Source organism: Lithobates pipiens, unplaced genomic scaffold (assembly GCF_037356315.1).
Source record: "Lithobates pipiens isolate NorthernLeopardFrog02 unplaced genomic scaffold, aLitPip1_a1.2 Scaffold_1, whole genome shotgun sequence".
In the NCBI taxonomy this organism is placed as follows: Eukaryota; Metazoa; Chordata; class Amphibia; order Anura; family Ranidae; genus Lithobates; species Lithobates pipiens.
The window spans coordinates 252096634-252115405 of record NW_027507685.1 but is presented as its reverse complement, the minus strand read 5'-3'; the positions used below and the strand labels follow the sequence as shown (position 1 = coordinate 252115405).

General features: G+C 48.9%; 1 protein-coding gene across 3 annotated transcripts in view; it reads right to left on the bottom strand.

Moving 5' to 3' along the window:
- OCRL (OCRL inositol polyphosphate-5-phosphatase) overlaps positions 1–18772 on the bottom strand; it is a 120141-nt gene that overhangs the window by 89705 nt on the left and 11664 nt on the right. For all 3 annotated transcript variants that reach the window (XM_077485006.1, XM_077485016.1, XM_077485024.1), the window contains exon 4: positions 17893–17931. In XM_077485006.1, coding sequence (XP_077341132.1) covers positions 17893–17931 — 39 coding nt within the window. The remainder of the gene's footprint in view (positions 1–17892; positions 17932–18772) is intronic.

Genomic DNA, 18772 nt, shown 5'->3' with positions numbered 1-18772 from the left:
CGAGAGAGAGAAATCGAGAGAGATCGAGAGAGAGAAATCGAGAGAGATCGAGAGAGAGAAATCGAGATCGAGAGAGATCGAGATCGAGATCGAGATCGAGATCGAGATCGAGATCGAGAGAGAGAGATCGAGAGAGAGAGATCGAGAGAGAGAGATCGAGAGAGAGAGATCGAGAGAGAGAGATCGAGAGAGAGATCGAGAGAGAGATCGAGAGAGAGATCGAGAGAGATCGAGATCGAGAGAGAGATCGAGAGAGAGATCGAGAGAGAGATCGAGAGAGAGATCGAGAGAGAGATCGAGAGAGAGATCGAGAGAGAGAGAGATCGAGAGAGAGAGAGATCGAGAGAGAGAGAGATCGAGAGAGAGAGAGATCGAGAGAGAGAGAGATCGAGAGAGATCGAGAGAGAGAGAGATCGAGAGAGAGAGAGATCGAGAGAGAGAGAGATCGAGAGAGAGAGAGATCGAGAGAGAGAGAGATCGAGAGAGAGAGATCGAGAGAGAGAGAATCGAGAGAGAGAGATATCGAGAGAGAGAGAGATCGAGAGAGAGAGAGATCGAGAGAGAGAGAGATCGAGAGAGAGAGAGATCGAGAGAGAGAGAGATCGAGAGAGAGAGAGATCGAGAGAGAGAGAGATCGAGAGAGAGAGAGAGATCGAGAGAGAGAGAGAGATCGAGAGAGAGAGAGAGATCGAGAGAGAGAGAGAGATCGAGAGAGAGAGAGATCGGAGAGAGAGAGATCGAGAGAGAGAGAGATCGAGAGAGAGAGATCGAGAGAGAGAGATCGAGAGAGAGAGATCGAGAGAGAGAGATCGAGAGAGAGAGAGATCGAGAGAGAGAGATCGAGAGAGAGAAATCGAGAGATCGAGAGAGAGATCGAGAGAGAGATCGAGATCGAGAGAGATCGAGAGAGATCGAGAGTTCGAGAGAGATCGAGAGAGATCGAGAGAGAGAGTTCGAGAGAGAGAGATCGAGAGAGATCGAGATCGAGAGAGAGATCGAGAGAGAGAGAGATCGAGAGAGAGAGAGATCGAGAGAGAGAGAGATCGAGAGAGATCGAGATCGAGAGAGATCGAGATCGAGAGAGATCGAGATCGAGAGAGATCGAGATCGAGAGAGATCGAGATCGAGAGAGATCGAGATCGAGAGAGATCGAGATCGAGAGAGATCGAGATCGAGAGAGATCGAGATCGAGAGAGATCGAGATCGAGAGAGATCGAGATCGAGAGAGATCGAGATCGAGATCGAGATCGAGAGAGATCGAGATCGAGAGAGATCGAGAGAGAGAGATCGAGAGAGAGAGATCGAGAGAGAGAGATCGAGAGAGAGAGAGATCGAGAGAGAGAGAGATCGAGAGAGAGAAATCGAGAGATCGAGAGAGAGAGAGATCGAGAGAGAGAGAGATCGAGATCGAGAGAGATCGAGATCGAGAGAGATCGAGATCGAGAGAGATCGAGATCGAGAGAGATCGAGATCGAGAGAGATCGAGATCGAGAGAGATCGAGATCGAGAGAGATCGAGATCGAGATCGAGATCGAGAGAGATCGAGATCGAGAGAGATCGAGAGAGAGAGAGATCGAGAGAGAGAAATCGAGAGATCGAGAGAGAGAGAGATCGAGAGAGAGAGAGATCGAGAGAGAGAGAGATCGAGAGAGAGAGAGATCGAGAGAGAGAGAGATCGAGAGAGAGAGAGATCGAGAGAGAGAGAGATCGAGAGAGAGAGAGATCGAGAGAGATCGAGATCGAGAGAGATCGAGATCGAGAGAGAGAGAGATCGAGAGAGAGAGAAATCGAGAGAGAGAGAGATCGAGAGAGAGAGATCGAGAGAGATCGAGATCGAGAGAGATCGAGATCGAGAGAGATCGAGATCGAGAGAGATCGAGATCGAGAGAGATCGAGATCGAGAGAGATCGAGATCGAGAGAGATCGAGATCGAGAGAGAGAGAAATCGAGAGAGAGAGAGATCGAGAGAGAGAGATCGAGAGATCGAGATCGAGAGAGATCGAGATCGAGAGAGATCGAGATCGAGAGAGATCGAGATCGAGAGAGATCGAGATCGAGAGAGATCGAGATCGAGAGAGATCGAGATCGAGAGAGATCGAGATCGAGAGAGATCGAGATCGAGAGAGATCGAGATCGAGAGAGATCGAGATCGAGAGAGAGAGAGATCGAGAGAGAGAGAGATCGAGAGAGAGAGAGATCGAGAGAGAGAGAGATCGAGAGAGAGAGAGAGATCGAGAGAGAGAGAGATCGAGAGAGAGAGAGATCGAGAGAGATCGAGATCGAGAGAGATCGAGATCGAGAGAGATCGAGATCGAGAGAGATCGAGATCGAGAGAGATCGAGATCGAGAGAGATCGAGATCGAGAGAGAGAGAAATCGAGAGAGAGAGAGATCGAGAGAGAGAGAAATCGAGAGAGAGAGAGATCGAGAGAGAGAGATCGAGAGAGATCGAGATCGAGAGAGATCGAGATCGAGAGAGATCGAGATCGAGAGAGAGAGATCGAGAGAGATCGAGATCGAGAGAGATCGAGATCGAGAGAGAGAGAGATCGAGAGAGAGAGAGATCGAGAGAGATCGAGATCGAGAGAGATCGAGATCGAGAGAGATCGAGATCGAGAGAGATCGAGATCGAGAGAGATCGAGATCGAGAGAGATCGAGATCGAGAGAGAGAGAGATCGAGAGAGAGAGAGATCGAGAGAGAGAGAGATCGAGAGAGAGAGAGATCGAGAGAGAGAGAGATCGAGAGAGAGAGAAATCGAGAGAGAGAGAGATCGAGAGAGAGAGATCGAGAGAGATCGAGATCGAGAGAGATCGAGATCGAGAGAGATCGAGATCGAGAGAGAGAGATCGAGAGAGATCGAGATCGAGAGAGATCGAGATCGAGAGAGATCGAGATCGAGAGAGATCGAGATCGAGAGAGAGAGAAATCGAGAGAGAGAGAGATCGAGAGAGAGAGAAATCGAGAGAGAGAGAGATCGAGAGAGAGAGATCGAGAGAGATCGAGATCGAGAGAGATCGAGATCGAGAGAGATCGAGATCGAGAGAGAGAGATCGAGAGAGATCGAGATCGAGAGAGATCGAGATCGAGAGAGAGAGAGATCGAGAGAGAGAGAGATCGAGAGAGATCGAGATCGAGAGAGATCGAGATCGAGAGAGATCGAGATCGAGAGAGATCGAGATCGAGAGAGAGAGAAATCGAGAGAGAGAGAGATCGAGAGAGAGAGAAATCGAGAGAGAGAGAGATCGAGAGAGAGAGATCGAGAGAGATCGAGATCGAGAGAGATCGAGATCGAGAGAGATCGAGATCGAGAGAGAGAGATCGAGAGAGATCGAGATCGAGAGAGATCGAGATCGAGAGAGAGAGAGATCGAGAGAGAGAGAGATCGAGAGAGATCGAGATCGAGAGAGATCGAGATCGAGAGAGATCGAGATCGAGAGAGATCGAGATCGAGAGAGATCGAGATCGAGAGAGAGAGAGATCGAGAGAGAGAGAGATCGAGAGAGAGAGAGATCGAGAGAGATCGAGATCGAGAGAGATCGAGATCGAGAGAGATCGAGATCGAGAGAGAGAGATCGAGAGAGATCGAGATCGAGAGAGATCGAGATCGAGAGAGATCGAGATCGAGAGAGATCGAGATCGAGAGAGAGAGAAATCGAGAGAGAGAGAGATCGAGAGAGAGAGAAATCGAGAGAGAGAGAGATCGAGATCGAGAGAGAGAGAGATCGAGAGAGAGAGAGAGATCGAGAGAGATCGAGATCGAGAGAGATCGAGATCGAGAGAGATCGAGATCGAGAGAGATCGAGATCGAGAGAGATCGAGATCGAGAGAGAGAGAGATCGAGAGAGATCGAGATCGAGAGAGATCGAGATCGAGAGAGAGAGAAATCGAGAGAGAGAGAGATCGAGAGAGAGAGAAATCGAGAGAGAGAGAGATCGAGAGAGAGAGATCGAGAGAGATCGAGATCGAGAGAGATCGAGATCGAGAGAGATCGAGATCGAGAGAGAGAGATCGAGAGAGATCGAGATCGAGAGAGATCGAGATCGAGAGAGAGAGAGATCGAGAGAGAGAGAGATCGAGAGAGATAGAGATCGAGAGAGATCGAGATCGAGAGAGATCGAGATCGAGAGAGATCGAGATCGAGAGAGATCGAGATCGAGAGAGAGAGAGATCAGAGAGAGAGAGATCGAGAGAGAGAGAGATCGAGAGAGATCGAGATCGAGAGAGATCGAGATCGAGAGAGATCGAGATCGAGAGAGAGAGATCGAGAGAGATCGAGATCGAGAGAGATCGAGATCGAGAGAGATCGAGATCGAGAGAGATCGAGATCGAGAGAGAGAGAAATCGAGAGAGAGAGAGATCGAGAGAGAGAGAAATCGAGAGAGAGAGAGATCGAGAGAGAGAGATCGAGAGAGAGAGAGAGATCGAGATCGAGAGAGATCGAGATCGAGAGAGATCGAGATCGAGAGAGATCGAGATCGAGAGAGATCGAGATCGAGAGAGAGAGAGATCGAGAGAGAGAGAGATCGAGAGAGAGAGAGATCGAGAGAGAGAGAGATCGAGAGAGAGAGAGATCGAGAGAGAGAGAAATCGAGAGAGAGAGAGATCGAGAGAGAGAGATCGAGAGAGATCGAGATCGAGAGAGATCGAGATCGAGAGAGATCGAGATCGAGAGAGAGAGATCGAGAGAGATCGAGATCGAGAGAGATCGAGATCGAGAGAGATCGAGATCGAGAGAGATCGAGATCGAGAGAGAGAGAAAATCGAGAGAGAGAGAGATCGAGAGAGAGAGAAATCGAGAGAGAGAGAGATCGAGAGAGAGAGATCGAGAGAGATCGAGATCGAGAGAGATCGAGATCGAGAGAGATCGAGATCGAGAGAGAGAGATCGAGAGAGATCGAGATCGAGAGAGATCGAGATCGAGAGAGAGAGAGATCGAGAGAGAGAGAGATCGAGAGAGATCGAGATCGAGAGAGATCGAGATCGAGAGAGATCGAGATCGAGAGAGATCGAGATCGAGAGAGAGAGAGAGAGATCGAGAGAGAGAGAGATCGAGAGAGAGAGAGATCGAGAGAGAGAGAGATCGAGAGAGAGAGATCGAGAGAGATCGAGATCGAGAGAGATCGAGATCGAGAGAGATCGAGATCGAGAGAGAGAGATCGAGAGAGATCGAGATCGAGAGAGATCGAGATCGAGAGAGAGAGAGATCGAGAGAGAGAGAGATCGAGAGAGATCGAGATCGAGAGAGATCGAGATCGAGAGAGATCGAGATCGAGAGAGATCGAGATCGAGAGAGATCGAGATCGAGAGAGATCGAGATCGAGAGAGAGAGAGATCGAGAGAGAGAGAGATCGAGAGAGAGAGAGATCGAGAGAGAGAGAGATCGAGAGAGAGAGAGATCGAGAGAGAGAGAGATCGAGAGAGAGAGAGATCGAGAGAGAGATCGAGAGAGATCGAGATCGAGAGAGATCGAGATCGAGAGAGATCGAGATCGAGAGAGAGAGATCGAGAGAGATCGAGATCGAGAGAGATCGAGATCGAGAGAGATCGAGATCGAGAGAGATCGAGATCGAGAGAGAGAGAATCGAGAGAGAGAGAGATCGAGAGAGAGGAAAACAGAAAGAGAGAGAGAAATCGAGAGAGAGAGAGATCGAGAGAGAGAGAAATCGAGAGAGAGAGAGATCGAGAGAGAGAAATCGAGAGAGAGGAGATCGAGAGAGAGAGATCGAGAGAGATCGAGATCGAGAGAGAGAGATCGAGAGAGATCGAGATCGAGAGAGAACGAGATCGAGAGAGATCGAGATCGAGAGAGAGAGAGATCGAAGAGATCGAGATCGAGAGAGAGGAGATCGAGAGAGAGGATCGAGATCGAGAGAGATCGAGATCGAGAGAGATCGAGATCGAGAGAGAGAAGATCGAGAGAGAGAGAGATCGAGAGAGAGAGAGATCGAGAGAGAGAGAGATCGAGAGAGAGAGAGATCGAGAGAGAGAGAATCGAGAGAGAGAGAGATCGAGAGAGAGAGATCGAGAGAGATCGAGATCGAGAGAGATCGAGATCGAGAGAGATCGAGATCGAGAGAGAGAGATCGAGAGAGATCGAGATCGAGAGAGATCGAGATCGAGAGAGATCGAGATCGAGAGAGAGAGAGATCGAGAGAGAGATCGAGATCGAGAGAGATCGAGATCGAGAGAGATCGAGATCGAGAGAGATCGAGATCGAGAGAGATCGAGATCGAGAGAGAGAGATCGAGAGAGAGAGAGATCGAGAGAGAGAGAGATCGAGAGAGAGAGAGATCGAGAGAGAGAGAGATCGAGAGAGAGAGAGAATCGAGAGAGAGAGAGATCGAGAGAGAGAGATCGAGAGAGATCGAGATCGAGAGAGATCGAGATCGAGAGAGATCGAGATCGAGAGAGATCGAGATCGAGAGAGAGAGATCGAGAGAGATCGAGATCGAGAGAGATCGAGATCGAGATCGAGAGAGATCGAGATCGAGAGAGATCGAGATCGAGAGAGATCGAGAGAGAGAGAAATCGAGAGAGAGAGAGATCGAGAGAGAGAGAAATCGAGAGAGAGAGAGATCGAGAGAGAGAGATCGAGAGAGATCGAGATCGAGAGAGATCGAGATCGAGAGAGATCGAGATCGAGAGAGAGAGATCGAGAGAGATCGAGATCGAGAGAGAGAGATCGAGAGAGAGAGAGATCGAGAGAGATCGAGATCGAGAGAGATCGAGATCGAGAGAGATCGAGATCGAGAGAGATCGAGATCGAGAGAGATCGAGATCGAGAGAGAGAGAGATCGAGAGAGAGAGAGATCGAGAGAGAGAGAGATCGAGAGAGAGAGAGATCGAGAGAGAGAGAGATCGAGAGAGAGAGAAATCGAGAGAGAGAGAGATCGAGAGAGAGATGGATCGAGATCGAGAGAGATCGAGATCGAGAGAGATCGAGATCGAGAGAGATCGAGATCGAGAGAGAGAGATCGAGAGAGATCGAGATCGAGAGAGATCGAGATCGAGATCGAGAGAGATCGAGATCGAGAGAGATCGAGATCGAGAGAGATCGAGATCGAGAGAGATCGAGATCGAGAGAGATCGAGATCGAGAGAGAGAGATCGAGAGAGAGAGATCGAGAGAGAGAGATCGAGAGAGAGAGATCGAGAGAGAGAGATCGAGAGAGAGAGATCGAGAGTTCGAGATCGAGAGTTCGAGATCGAGAGTTCGAGATCGAGAGTTCGAGATCGAGAGTTCGAGATCGAGAGTTCGAGTTCGAGAGTTCGAGTTCGAGAGTTCGAGTTCGAGAGTTCGAGTTCGAGTTCGAGAGTTCGAGTTCGAGAGTTCGAGTTCGAGAGTTCGAGTTCGAGTTCGAGAGTTCGAGTTCGAGAGTTCGAGAGTTCGAGTTCGAGAGTTCGAGTTCGAGAGTTCGAGTTCGAGAGTTCGAGTTCGAGAGTTCGAGTTCGAGAGTTCGAGTTCGAGAGTTCGAGTTCGAGAGTTCGAGTTCGAGAGTTCGAGTTCGAGAGTTCGAGTTCGAGAGTTCGAGAGTTCGAGAGTTCGAGTTCGAGAGTTCGAGTTCGAGAGTTCGAGTTCGAGAGTTCGAGTTCGAGAGTTCGAGTTCGAGAGTTCGAGAGTTCGAGAGTTCGAGTTCGAGAGTTCGAGTTCGAGAGTTCGAGTTCGAGAGTTCGAGTTCGAGAGTTCGAGTTCGAGAGTTCGAGTTCGAGAGTTCGAGAGTTCGAGAGTTCGAGAGTTCGAGAGTTCGAGAGTTCGAGTTCGAGAGTTCGAGTTCGAGAGTTCGAGTTCGAGAGTTCGAGTTCGAGAGTTCGAGTTCGAGAGTTCGAGTTCGAGAGTTCGAGTTCGAGAGTTCGAGTTCGAGAGTTCGAGTTCGAGAGTTCGAGTTCGAGAGTTCGAGTTCGAGAGTTCGAGTTCGAGAGTTCGAGTTCGAGAGTTCGAGTTCGAGAGTTCGAGAGTTCGAGTTCGAGAGTTCGAGTTCGAGAGTTCGAGTTCGAGAGTTCGAGTTCGAGAGTTCGAGTTCGAGAGTTCGAGTTCGAGAGTTCGAGTTCGAGAGTTCGAGTTCGAGAGTTCGAGTTCGAGAGTTCGAGTTCGAGAGTTCGAGTTCGAGAGTTCGAGTTCGAGAGTTCGAGTTCGAGAGTTCGAGTTCGAGAGTTCGAGTTCGAGAGTTCGAGTTCGAGAGTTCGAGTTCGAGAGTTCGAGTTCGAGAGTTCGAGTTCGAGAGTTCGAGTTCGAGAGTTCGAGTTCGAGAGTTCGAGTTCGAGAGTTCGAGTTCGAGAGTTCGAGTTCGAGAGTTCGAGTTCGAGAGTTCGAGTTCGAGAGTTCGAGTTCGAGAGTTCGAGTTCGAGAGTTCGAGTTCGAGAGTTCGAGTTCGAGAGTTCGAGTTCGAGAGTTCGAGTTCGAGAGTTCGAGTTCGAGAGTTCGAGTTCGAGAGTTCGAGTTCGAGAGTTCGAGTTCGAGAGTTCGAGTTCGAGAGTTCGAGTTCGAGAGTTCGAGTTCGAGAGTTCGAGTTCGAGAGTTCGAGTTCGAGAGTTCGAGAGTTCGAGTTCGAGAGTTCGAGTTCGAGAGTTCGAGTTCGAGAGTTCGAGTTCGAGAGTTCGAGTTCGAGAGTTCGAGAGTTCGAGAGTTCGAGAGTTCGAGAGTTCGAGAGTTCGAGTTCGAGAGTTCGAGTTCGAGAGTTCGAGTTCGAGAGTTCGAGTTCGAGAGTTCGAGTTCGAGAGTTCGAGTTCGAGAGTTCGAGTTCGAGAGTTCGAGTTCGAGAGTTCGAGTTCGAGAGTTCGAGTTCGAGAGTTCGAGTTCGAGAGTTCGAGTTCGAGAGTTCGAGTTCGAGAGTTCGAGTTCGAGAGTTCGAGTTCGAGAGTTCGAGTTCGAGAGTTCGAGTTCGAGAGTTCGAGTTCGAGAGTTCGAGTTCGAGAGTTCGAGTTCGAGAGTTCGAGTTCGAGAGTTCGAGTTCGAGAGTTCGAGTTCGAGAGTTCGAGTTCGAGAGTTCGAGTTCGAGAGTTCGAGTTCGAGAGTTCGAGTTCGAGAGTTCGAGTTCGAGAGTTCGAGTTCGAGAGTTCGAGTTCGAGAGTTCGAGTTCGAGAGTTCGAGTTCGAGAGTTCGAGTTCGAGAGTTCGAGTTCGAGAGTTCGAGTTCGAGAGTTCGAGTTCGAGAGTTCGAGTTCGAGAGTTCGAGTTCGAGAGTTCGAGTTCGAGAGTTCGAGTTCGAGAGTTCGAGTTCGAGAGTTCGAGTTCGAGAGTTCGAGTTCGAGAGTTCGAGTTCGAGAGTTCGAGTTCGAGAGTTCGAGTTCGAGAGTTCGAGAGTTCGAGAGTTCGAGAGTTCGAGAGTTCGAGTTCGAGAGTTCGAGTTCGAGAGTTCGAGTTCGAGAGTTCGAGTTCGAGTTCGAGTTCGAGAGTTCGAGTTCGAGAGTTCGAGTTCGAGAGTTCGAGTTCGAGAGTTCGAGTTCGAGAGTTCGAGTTCGAGAGTTCGAGTTCGAGAGTTCGAGTTCGAGAGTTCGAGTTCGAGAGTTCGAGTTCGAGAGTTCGGAGTTCGAGTTCGAGAGTTCGAGTTCGAGAGTTCGAGTTCGAGAGTTCGAGTTCGAGAGTTCGAGTTCGAGAGTTCGAGTTCGAGAGTTCGAGTTCGAGAGTTCCGAGTTCGAGAGTCCGAGTTCGAGAGTCCGAGTTCGAGAGTCCGAGTTCGAGAGTCCGAGTTCGAGAGTCCGAGTTCGAGAGTCCGAGTTCGAGAGTCCGAGTTCGAGAGTCCGAGTTCGAGAGTTCGAGTTCGAGAGTCCGAGTTCGAGAGTTCGAGAGAGAGAGTTCGAGAAGAGAGTTCGAGAGAGAGAGAGTTCGAGAGAGAGAGAGTTCGAGAGAGAGAGAGTTCGAGAGAGAGAGAGTTCGAGAGAGAGAGAGTTCGAGAGAGAGAGAGTTCGAGAGAGAGAGAGTTCGAGAGAGAGAGAGAGTTCGAGAGAGAGAGAGAGTTCGAGAGAGAGAGAGTTCGAGAGAGAGAGAGTTCGAGAGAGAGAGAGTTCGAGAGAGAGAGAGTTCGAGAGAGAGAGAGTTCGAGAGAGAGAGAGTTCGAGAGAGAGAGTTCGAGAGAGAGAGAGAGAGATCTCGCTGGTTCGAATCACAACCACGACACTAACTGCTGGGAGTTTGCATGTTCTCCCTGTGTGGGTTTCCTCCGGGTACTCCGGTTTCCTCCCACACTCCAAAGACATGCTGGTAGGTTAATTGGCTTCTGTCTAAATTGGCCCTGGTATATGAATGTGAGTTAGGGACGTTAGATTGTAAGCTCCTTGAGCGTAGGGACCAATGTGAATGTACAATGTATATTTAAAGAGGAAGTAAAGGCAACATTTTTTTTTTTTTTTTTAAAGCACACCCTGTAAGGCAAAGGCATAATGAGCTAGTATGCATAGCATACTAGCTCATGAATAACTTACCTGAGAACAAAGCCCCCGAAGCGGTCCTCCGTCTTCATGTCCGCCACTTAAAGTTGACGGCGCTATATAAGTAATTATATATATTATATATATTTGGGGGTTCTAAGTAATTTTCTAGCAAAATAAAATGGTTTTAACTTATAAACACCGAGTCTGAAAAATAGGCCCGGTCCATAAGTGGTTAAAAATGATTTAAATCAAGCCTTTTAACTAGTGATTTAAATTGTGATTCAAATCAAATCCAACCACCAGTTACTTCTCTCCAAAGAAAAGAGTTTGCCTGACTCTCAGCTGAAAGTCGGCACACGGCGTCCTCTACAGAACAATCCTCCTCCGGGCTCCTTTTTTCCCCCCTTTTCTTTCCTTCCACTGAACACACAGATCAATAACATATGTCAACTACGTTGGCTGTCAGAATATTTCTAATTCCATTTAGCCGGTCATGTGAATCCCCCCCCCCCCACCCCCTCCCTTTTGAAACACAGCGTTCTGCCAAAATGTCGCACCTGGGAATGGGCAACGCTCGTCACTTCCGTTCTTCATTAAACCGTCATGATTTGCAGATTTTGACGAATTGCTGTTTATTTTCACTAAATTGCTGTTTGGACACAACACCACCAACCATATAGAGTCCGGCGCACGATATTATGAGCGAAACTAACCAAGAAAATGGCCGCCTCCGAAGCGGCGACAGCTTTGTCCTCGTTTGCCGCTGTGCTGCGAGAACAGCAGAATCTTCCTGTACCGGACTGTACTCGGTAGCCGGTGTTGTGTTGGTGTGTGAGTGGTACTGACGGTTTACCACTTAAGGACCGAGCCTCGTTTTTAGATTTGTCGTTACAAGTTTAAAACCGTTTTTGTTTGCTAGAAAATTACTTGGAACCCCCAAACATTATATATTGTTTTTTTCTAACACCCTAGAGAATAAAATAGCGGTCATTGCAACACTTTTTTTTCCACACCATATTTGCGCAGCAGTCTTACAAGCGCACTTTTTTTTGGGAAAAAAAATTCACTTTTTTGAATAAAAATATAAGACAACAGTAAAGTTAGCCCAAATTTTTTTTTTTATATTGTGAAAGATAATGTTACACCAAGTAAATTGATACCCAACGTTGCGCCCGCTCATGGAATGGCGACAAACTTTTATCCTTAAAAATTCTAAAGGTTGCATGTTTTGAGTTACAGAGGAGGTCTAGGACTAGAATTATTGGTGTCGCTCTACCGATCGCGGCGATACCTCACACGTGTGGTTTGAACACCGTTTCCATGTGCGTTCGCTTCTGCACGCAACCTCATCGAGACGGGGCGCTTTAAAAAAAAAAAAAATTAATTTTTTTTTATTTGTTTTACTTTTATTTTTATTTTTTCACTGTTAAAAAAATAAATAAAAAATAAATAAATAAATAAAAAGCCCTTTAAGACATATGGGTGGAAGCGACGTTATGACGTCGTTTCCACCCCGCTATAGTATGGAGATGGGTGGGTGCCATCTTCCCCCTCACTCGTCTCCATACCTAGCCACAAAACAGGTCCCAATCGCCTCCGCGGTGTGGCACCTCTCCCGCCGCCGATAACGGTGATCTCGCGGCAAATCCACCGCAGAGACCACCATTATCGTAAACACGACCGGCTCCTGAACAGATGGTTACCTCGGTTGTGGCAGCCCTAAATCTGCGATTTCTTAAAAAAAAAAAAAAAAAAACGATTTGCGATTCAAAACTATTATTATTATTATTTATTACATTAAATTGCATCAACAAACAAAATTGCAAAGGCAAACCCTTTCTCTAACTGAAAAGTCATTGAGCAAGTAAAGCGGCACATTAATACACATACAACAGGAGAGGGTCAGAGACTGCGGACATACTGCACGAGAGATTACCAGAGACTGCGGACATACTGCACGAGAGATTACCAGAGACTGCGGACATACTGCACAAGATTACCAGAGACTGCGGACATACTGCATGCGATTACCAGAGACTGCGGACATACCGCACGCGATTACCAGAGACTGCGGACATACCGCACAAGATTACCAGAGACTGCGGACATACCGCACAAGATTACCAGAGACTGCGGACATACCGCACAAGATTACCAGAGACTGCGGACATACCGCACAAGATTACCAGAGACTGCGGACATACCGCACAAGATTACCAGAGACTGCGGACATACCGCACAAGATTACCAGAGACTGCGGACATACCGCACAAGATTACCAGAGACTGCGGACATACCGCACAAGATTACCAGAGACTGCGGACATACCGCACAAGATTACCAGAGACTGCGGACATACCGCACAAGATTACCAGAGACTGCGGACATACCGCACAAGATTACCAGAGACTGCGGACATACCGCACAAGATTACCAGAGACTGCGGACATACCGCACAAGATTACCAGAGACTGCGGACATACCGCACAAGATTATCAGAGACTGCGGACATACCGCACAAGATTATCAGAGACTGCGGACATACCGCACAAGATTACCAGAGACTGCGGACATACCGCACAAGATTACCAGAGACTGCGGACATACCGCACAAGATTACCAGAGACTGCGGACATACCGCACAAGATTACCAGAGACTGCGGACATACCGCACAAGATTATCAGAGACTGCGGACATACCGCACAAGATTATCAGAGACTGCGGACATACCGCACAAGATTATCAGAGACTGCGGACATACCGCACAAGATTACCAGAGACTGCGGACATACCGCACAAGATTACCAGAGACTGCGGACATACCGCACAAGATTATCAGAGACTGCGGACATACCGCACAAGATTATCAGAGACTGCGGACATACCGCACAAGATTATCAGAGACTGCGGACATACCGCACAAGATTATCAGAGACTGCGGACATACCGCACAAGATTATCAGAGACTGCGGACATACCGCACAAGATTACCAGAGACTGCGGACATACCGCACAAGATTACCAGAGACTGCGGACATACCGCACAAGATTACCAGAGACTGCGGACATACCGCACAAGATTATCAGAGACTGCGGACATACCGCACAAGATTATCAGAGACTGCGGACATACCGCACAAGATTATCAGAGACTGCGGACATACCGCACAAGATTATCAGAGACTGCGGACATACCGCACAAGATTATCAGAGACTGCGGACATACCGCACAAGATTATCAGAGACTGCGGACATACCGCACAAGATTATCAGAGACTGCGGACATAATGCATGCAATTATCAGAGACTGTGGACATGCTGCACGAGATTACCAGAGACTGCGGACATACTGCACGAGATTACCAGAGACTGCGGACATACTGCACGAGATTACCAGAGACTGCGGACATACTGCACGAGATTACCAGAGACTGCGGACATACTGCACAAGATTACCAGAGACTGCGGACATACTGCACAAGATTACCAGAGACTGCGGACATACTGCACGAGAGATTACCAGAGACTGCGGACATACTGCATGCGATTACCAGAGACTGCGGACATACTGCACAAGATTATCAGAGACTGCGGACATACCGCACAAGATTATCAGAGACTGCGGACATACCGCACAAGATTATCAGAGACTGCGGACATACCGCACAAGATTATCAGAGACTGCGGACATACCGCACAAGATTACCAGAGACTGCGGACATACCGCACAAGATTACCAGAGACTGCGGACATACCGCACAAGATTACCAGAGACTGCGGACATACCGCACAAGATTACCAGAGACTGCGGACATACCGCACAAGATTACCAGAGACTGCGGACATACCGCACAAGATTACCAGAGACTGCGGACATACCGCACAAGATTATCAGAGACTGCGGACATAATGCATGCAATTATCAGAGACTGTGGACATGCTGCACGAGATTACCAGAGACTGCGGACATACTGCACGAGATTACCAGAGACTGCGGACATACTGCACGAGATTACCAGAGACTGCGGACATACTGCACGAGATTACCAGAGACTGCGGACATACTGCACGAGATTACCAGAGACTGCGGACATACTGCACAAGATTACCAGAGACTGCGGACATACTGCATGCGATTACCAGAGACTGCGGACATACTGCACGAGAGATTACCAGAGACTGCGGACATACTGCATGCGATTACCAGAGACTGCGGACATACCGCACAAGATTATCAGAGACTGCGGACATACCGCACAAGATTATCAGAGACTGCGGACATACCGCACAAGATTATCAGAGACTGCGGACATACCGCACAAGATTATCAGAGACTGCGGACATACCGCACAAGATTATCAGAGACTGCGGACATACCGCACAAGATTACCAGAGACTGCGGACATACCGCACAAGATTACCAGAGACTGCGGACATACTGCACGAGATTACCAGAGACTGCGGACATACCGCATGCGATTACCAGAGACTGCGGACATACCGCACAAGATTATCAGAGACTGCGGACATAATGCATGCAATTATCAGAGACTGTGGACATGCTGCACGAGATTACCAGAGACTGCGGACATACTGCACGAGATTACCAGAGACTGCGGACATACTGCACGAGATTACCAGAGACCGCGGACATACTGCACGAGATTACCAGAGACCGCGGACATACTGCACGAGATTACCAGAGACCGCGGACATACTGCACGAGATTACCAGAGACTGCGGACATACCGCACAAGATTACCAGAGACTGAGGCATACTGCATGAGATGACCTGTGAATTGGGACCCCGATGACAGTTTTGCAGAGTGCACTGCACAGAGGACGCAGGACGCTGTATTCGCACACTAGCTAGCAGAGAGGGGGCGGGGCCGGGAGCTCCACTCGGAACAGAGCTGCTGTAGTTAGAGCAGTGATCGGAGTGGGCGCATTAGTGGAGCCTCTGGCCCCGCCCCAGGACCTCTGTATTCCCCAGCCAGTATAGAGGGGGCGGGGCCGGGAGCTCCACTGACACGCCCCCTCCGATCACTGCTCTAACTACAGCCGTTCTTTTCTGATCAGGCAGGCTACATGGGGCGGAGTCAGCACGTCAGTGGAGCTCCCGGCCCCGCCCCCTCAATGCTGGCTAGATGGGGAATACAGCCTCCCGTGTCCTCTGTGCGCTCTGCAAAGCCACTTGTTTTGCCTGTCCTGTCGTGACGGGCCTGTGGACACGCCCCCTGCTACGGAAACTCTGAAGGGAAAAAAAAATAAAAATGGATTTTCTTCAAATCTGAATGGATTTGAACTCACAACTCGATTCAAGATTAAAATAGATTTTTTCCCCAGCCCTAGGTAGCAGCTGCTGCCGTTACCGAGATATCCGTCTTCAAAGTGCCGACGTATATGTACCGGAGCCGGTCGGGAAATGGTTAAAGAAAGCGGAAGTGACATTGTTCGATATTTATTTTTTTTGCAAAAGCCGGATTAAACCTGAAAGCAACATTTATTATATTGCAGCTTATCCTTTCCGAGATACGATGGCTGCATTGGTTTTATTTTTTTTAGGATTTATTTTTTCACTTGATAATCCAACCAGCAAGTCTGTTTTTCAAAAGAACAAGCTCTCCAGCAGAATGTATTAGTTTACAGGAGATGAGGAAAACCATTTAAACACAGACAGGGGGTGCTTACAGCGTTCAGCTTTTTATTTATGTAAAATCTTTCTTCCCAAAAGGAAAAAAAAAACAACAAAAAAAGTAGCAAATGAACTACTTTCAAAATCGGTGGGACTCTGACAGGGTGCTAGTGTATCTAAATCTGCTAATACATCTAACCCCCCCCCCCCCACCATAGACTGACAATGCTGTTGTCCAAAAGGTGTCCCCTGTGCTACCCTTCATCTACATACTAAGGACATTAATAAAACCCGCCCATTTTTATTAGAAAATAAATTTTAGACCCAGTGATGTCAATGAGACTCTCTGCTTCTCTATGCAAATTATTATTATACAGGATTTGTATACACACTGCAAGCTGCAGGGGGCTGCACGCGGCTGGTGGGAGGGAGGGGGGCCTGCAGGGTGCTGCACGCGGCTGGTGGGAGGGGGGCCTGCAGGGTGCTGCACGCGGCTGGTGGGAGGGGGCCTGCAGGGGGCTGCACGCGGCTGGTGGGAGGGGGGCCTGCAGGGTGCTGTACATAGCCTTCTGATAACATCCCAGCCCCCGCCCCTCAGTACTCCTCCCAAGAGCCCTCAGTCCTGATGTAAACAGTGGGCAGGGGAGGAGTTGTGCAAATATCAAAATGCCTTGATGGCTGGGTATCAGTCTGGAGGGGTGGGCGTTCCCTATCCGCGTGCAGAATGCTCTAACGCCCACAGGTGATGCCGAGCCTCCATGATTGAAAGAACTGGAACCCAATGAATGAAAGGGGTGGGCCAGACAGCCTGGGGCGGGGGAAGAACTAGACAATGGTGGACATCCTCCAGCCAGGAAATGAGGCGGGGCTCCGACTTGCTGCAGCTTCTAATGCACATTGTGAGAAGCCCACAGTGTGCAGTGACATTAGAGGAAGCCATTTCAGCCGCTACAACTGTTCAAGATTGAAGGAAAAGCAGAGCTGTCCCATCTGCAGCACCACTCCCCTTGCTTTCCTGGTCTCACAGTCAGAGCCATAGGCTCCTGGTGCTGTCAATCAAATTACTGTGTGCAGGGAACTGGGGGGGGCGGCTTACCGATGCTGTGCATGTGTCTATGGATGCACGCAGCCCCGCTTGGGAATGACCTGGTTTGGCGGCGCCAGCAGGAACAAGGCAAGGGAGTCAGTAAGGGACTGCTTTGTGCAATATGAAAATCGCACAGGAGCAGGTGAGTATTAGGATCTTTTTTTTTTATATTTATTTAAACCACTTGAAGAAAACCCCCCCCCCCCCCCCCAAACATTTAACTTTATTTATTTTTTTAGCAGAGAACCTACGGAATAAAATGGCAATTGTTGCTATTTTTATGTCACACGATATTTGTGCAGCGGTTTTGCAAACTCAGTTTTTTAAAAGATAAAATAAAAACTTTAATGAATAACAAAATAAACATGATAAAAATAAACATGAAAAGATAGAATAAAATCTTTACAAAAATGTGAGGGGGTGTACTCACTTTTGTGAGATAGTGTGTGTGCGTGTGCGTGCGTGCATGTGTGTGCGTGCGTGCATGTGTGTGCGTGCGTGTGCGTGCATGTGTGTGCGTGTGTGCATGTGTGTGTGTGCGTGCATGTGCGTGCGTGCGTATGTGTGTGCGTGCATGTGTGTGCGCATGTGTGTGCGCATGTGTGTGCGTGCGTGCATGTGTGTGCGTGCATGTGTGTGTGTGCGTGCATGTGTGTGCGTGCGTGCATGTGTGTGCGTGCGTGTATGCATGTGTACGTGCATGTGCGTATGGCAGATAGGAGTGATTAAGCCTCACTTTTAAGACCCCCCCCCGTGGAAGGAAACCTACAGATATAAGGAGGAGAGTGAGAGAAGTACGTACTGTTAGTAGAGATGTCGATGAGAAGGGGCTCCTCCGCTTCTGGAAGAGAGAAGAGATGAGACAAAGATAAAAAACACAGAAAAGGGAAGAGCGCTGAGGAAGGACGAGGATGATGCAAATCTCAAGCGGACGATGAACACAGAGATACATAAATCAACAACCACATTGTTTTCATAATTCATCACAACGATTTCCGTGCAAGATGTTCATTTATGGTTCATCCACATAAACAGGCTGAGGAAGAAAAGGAGTACAGAGCAGGAAGAATAGCCGATCCTCCTTACAAGACTGATCCTCATCGGATCAATACATGTTCAAAGGTTAAAGAGTGACTCCGATTCAGTGGAAAAAGAAACCATCCCCCTACCCCCCGGGTGATCTATATACATGGCGGGGATTGTAACAAAGCAGATTCCTAGCTTTTGCTGCTCTGAAGAAATAAAGAAGTGGCTGTTTGTTTCGCCATGTCCAGTGCCAACTGGTTCTGTGTAAATGTGACTGGCAGGGAAGGGGTTAACACCAGGGGGCGCTGCAGGGGATAAAATGTTCACTATTTGAGTGATTCTAACTGTGGGGAAGGGGACTCGCAAAGGGAGGGAGACCGATCGGTGGGAACTCACCATCGGTCTCCTCTCCTTTGACAGGACGTGGATCTGTGTGTTTACATGCACAGATCCACGGTCCTGCTGTGTTCCCAGGCAATCGCGGCCGCCGGGCACGCGCACCGGGTCACGAGTGACATCATGGGAGCGCGCCGCCTAGGCGGCCGGGAATGGGAGGACGTCATATGACGCCCACCCAGGATGGGAGATCCCATCTGCGGGCGTCATATGACTATGGGTGGGTAGGGAAGTGGTCAAGAGCCATAGCAGGTATGCAT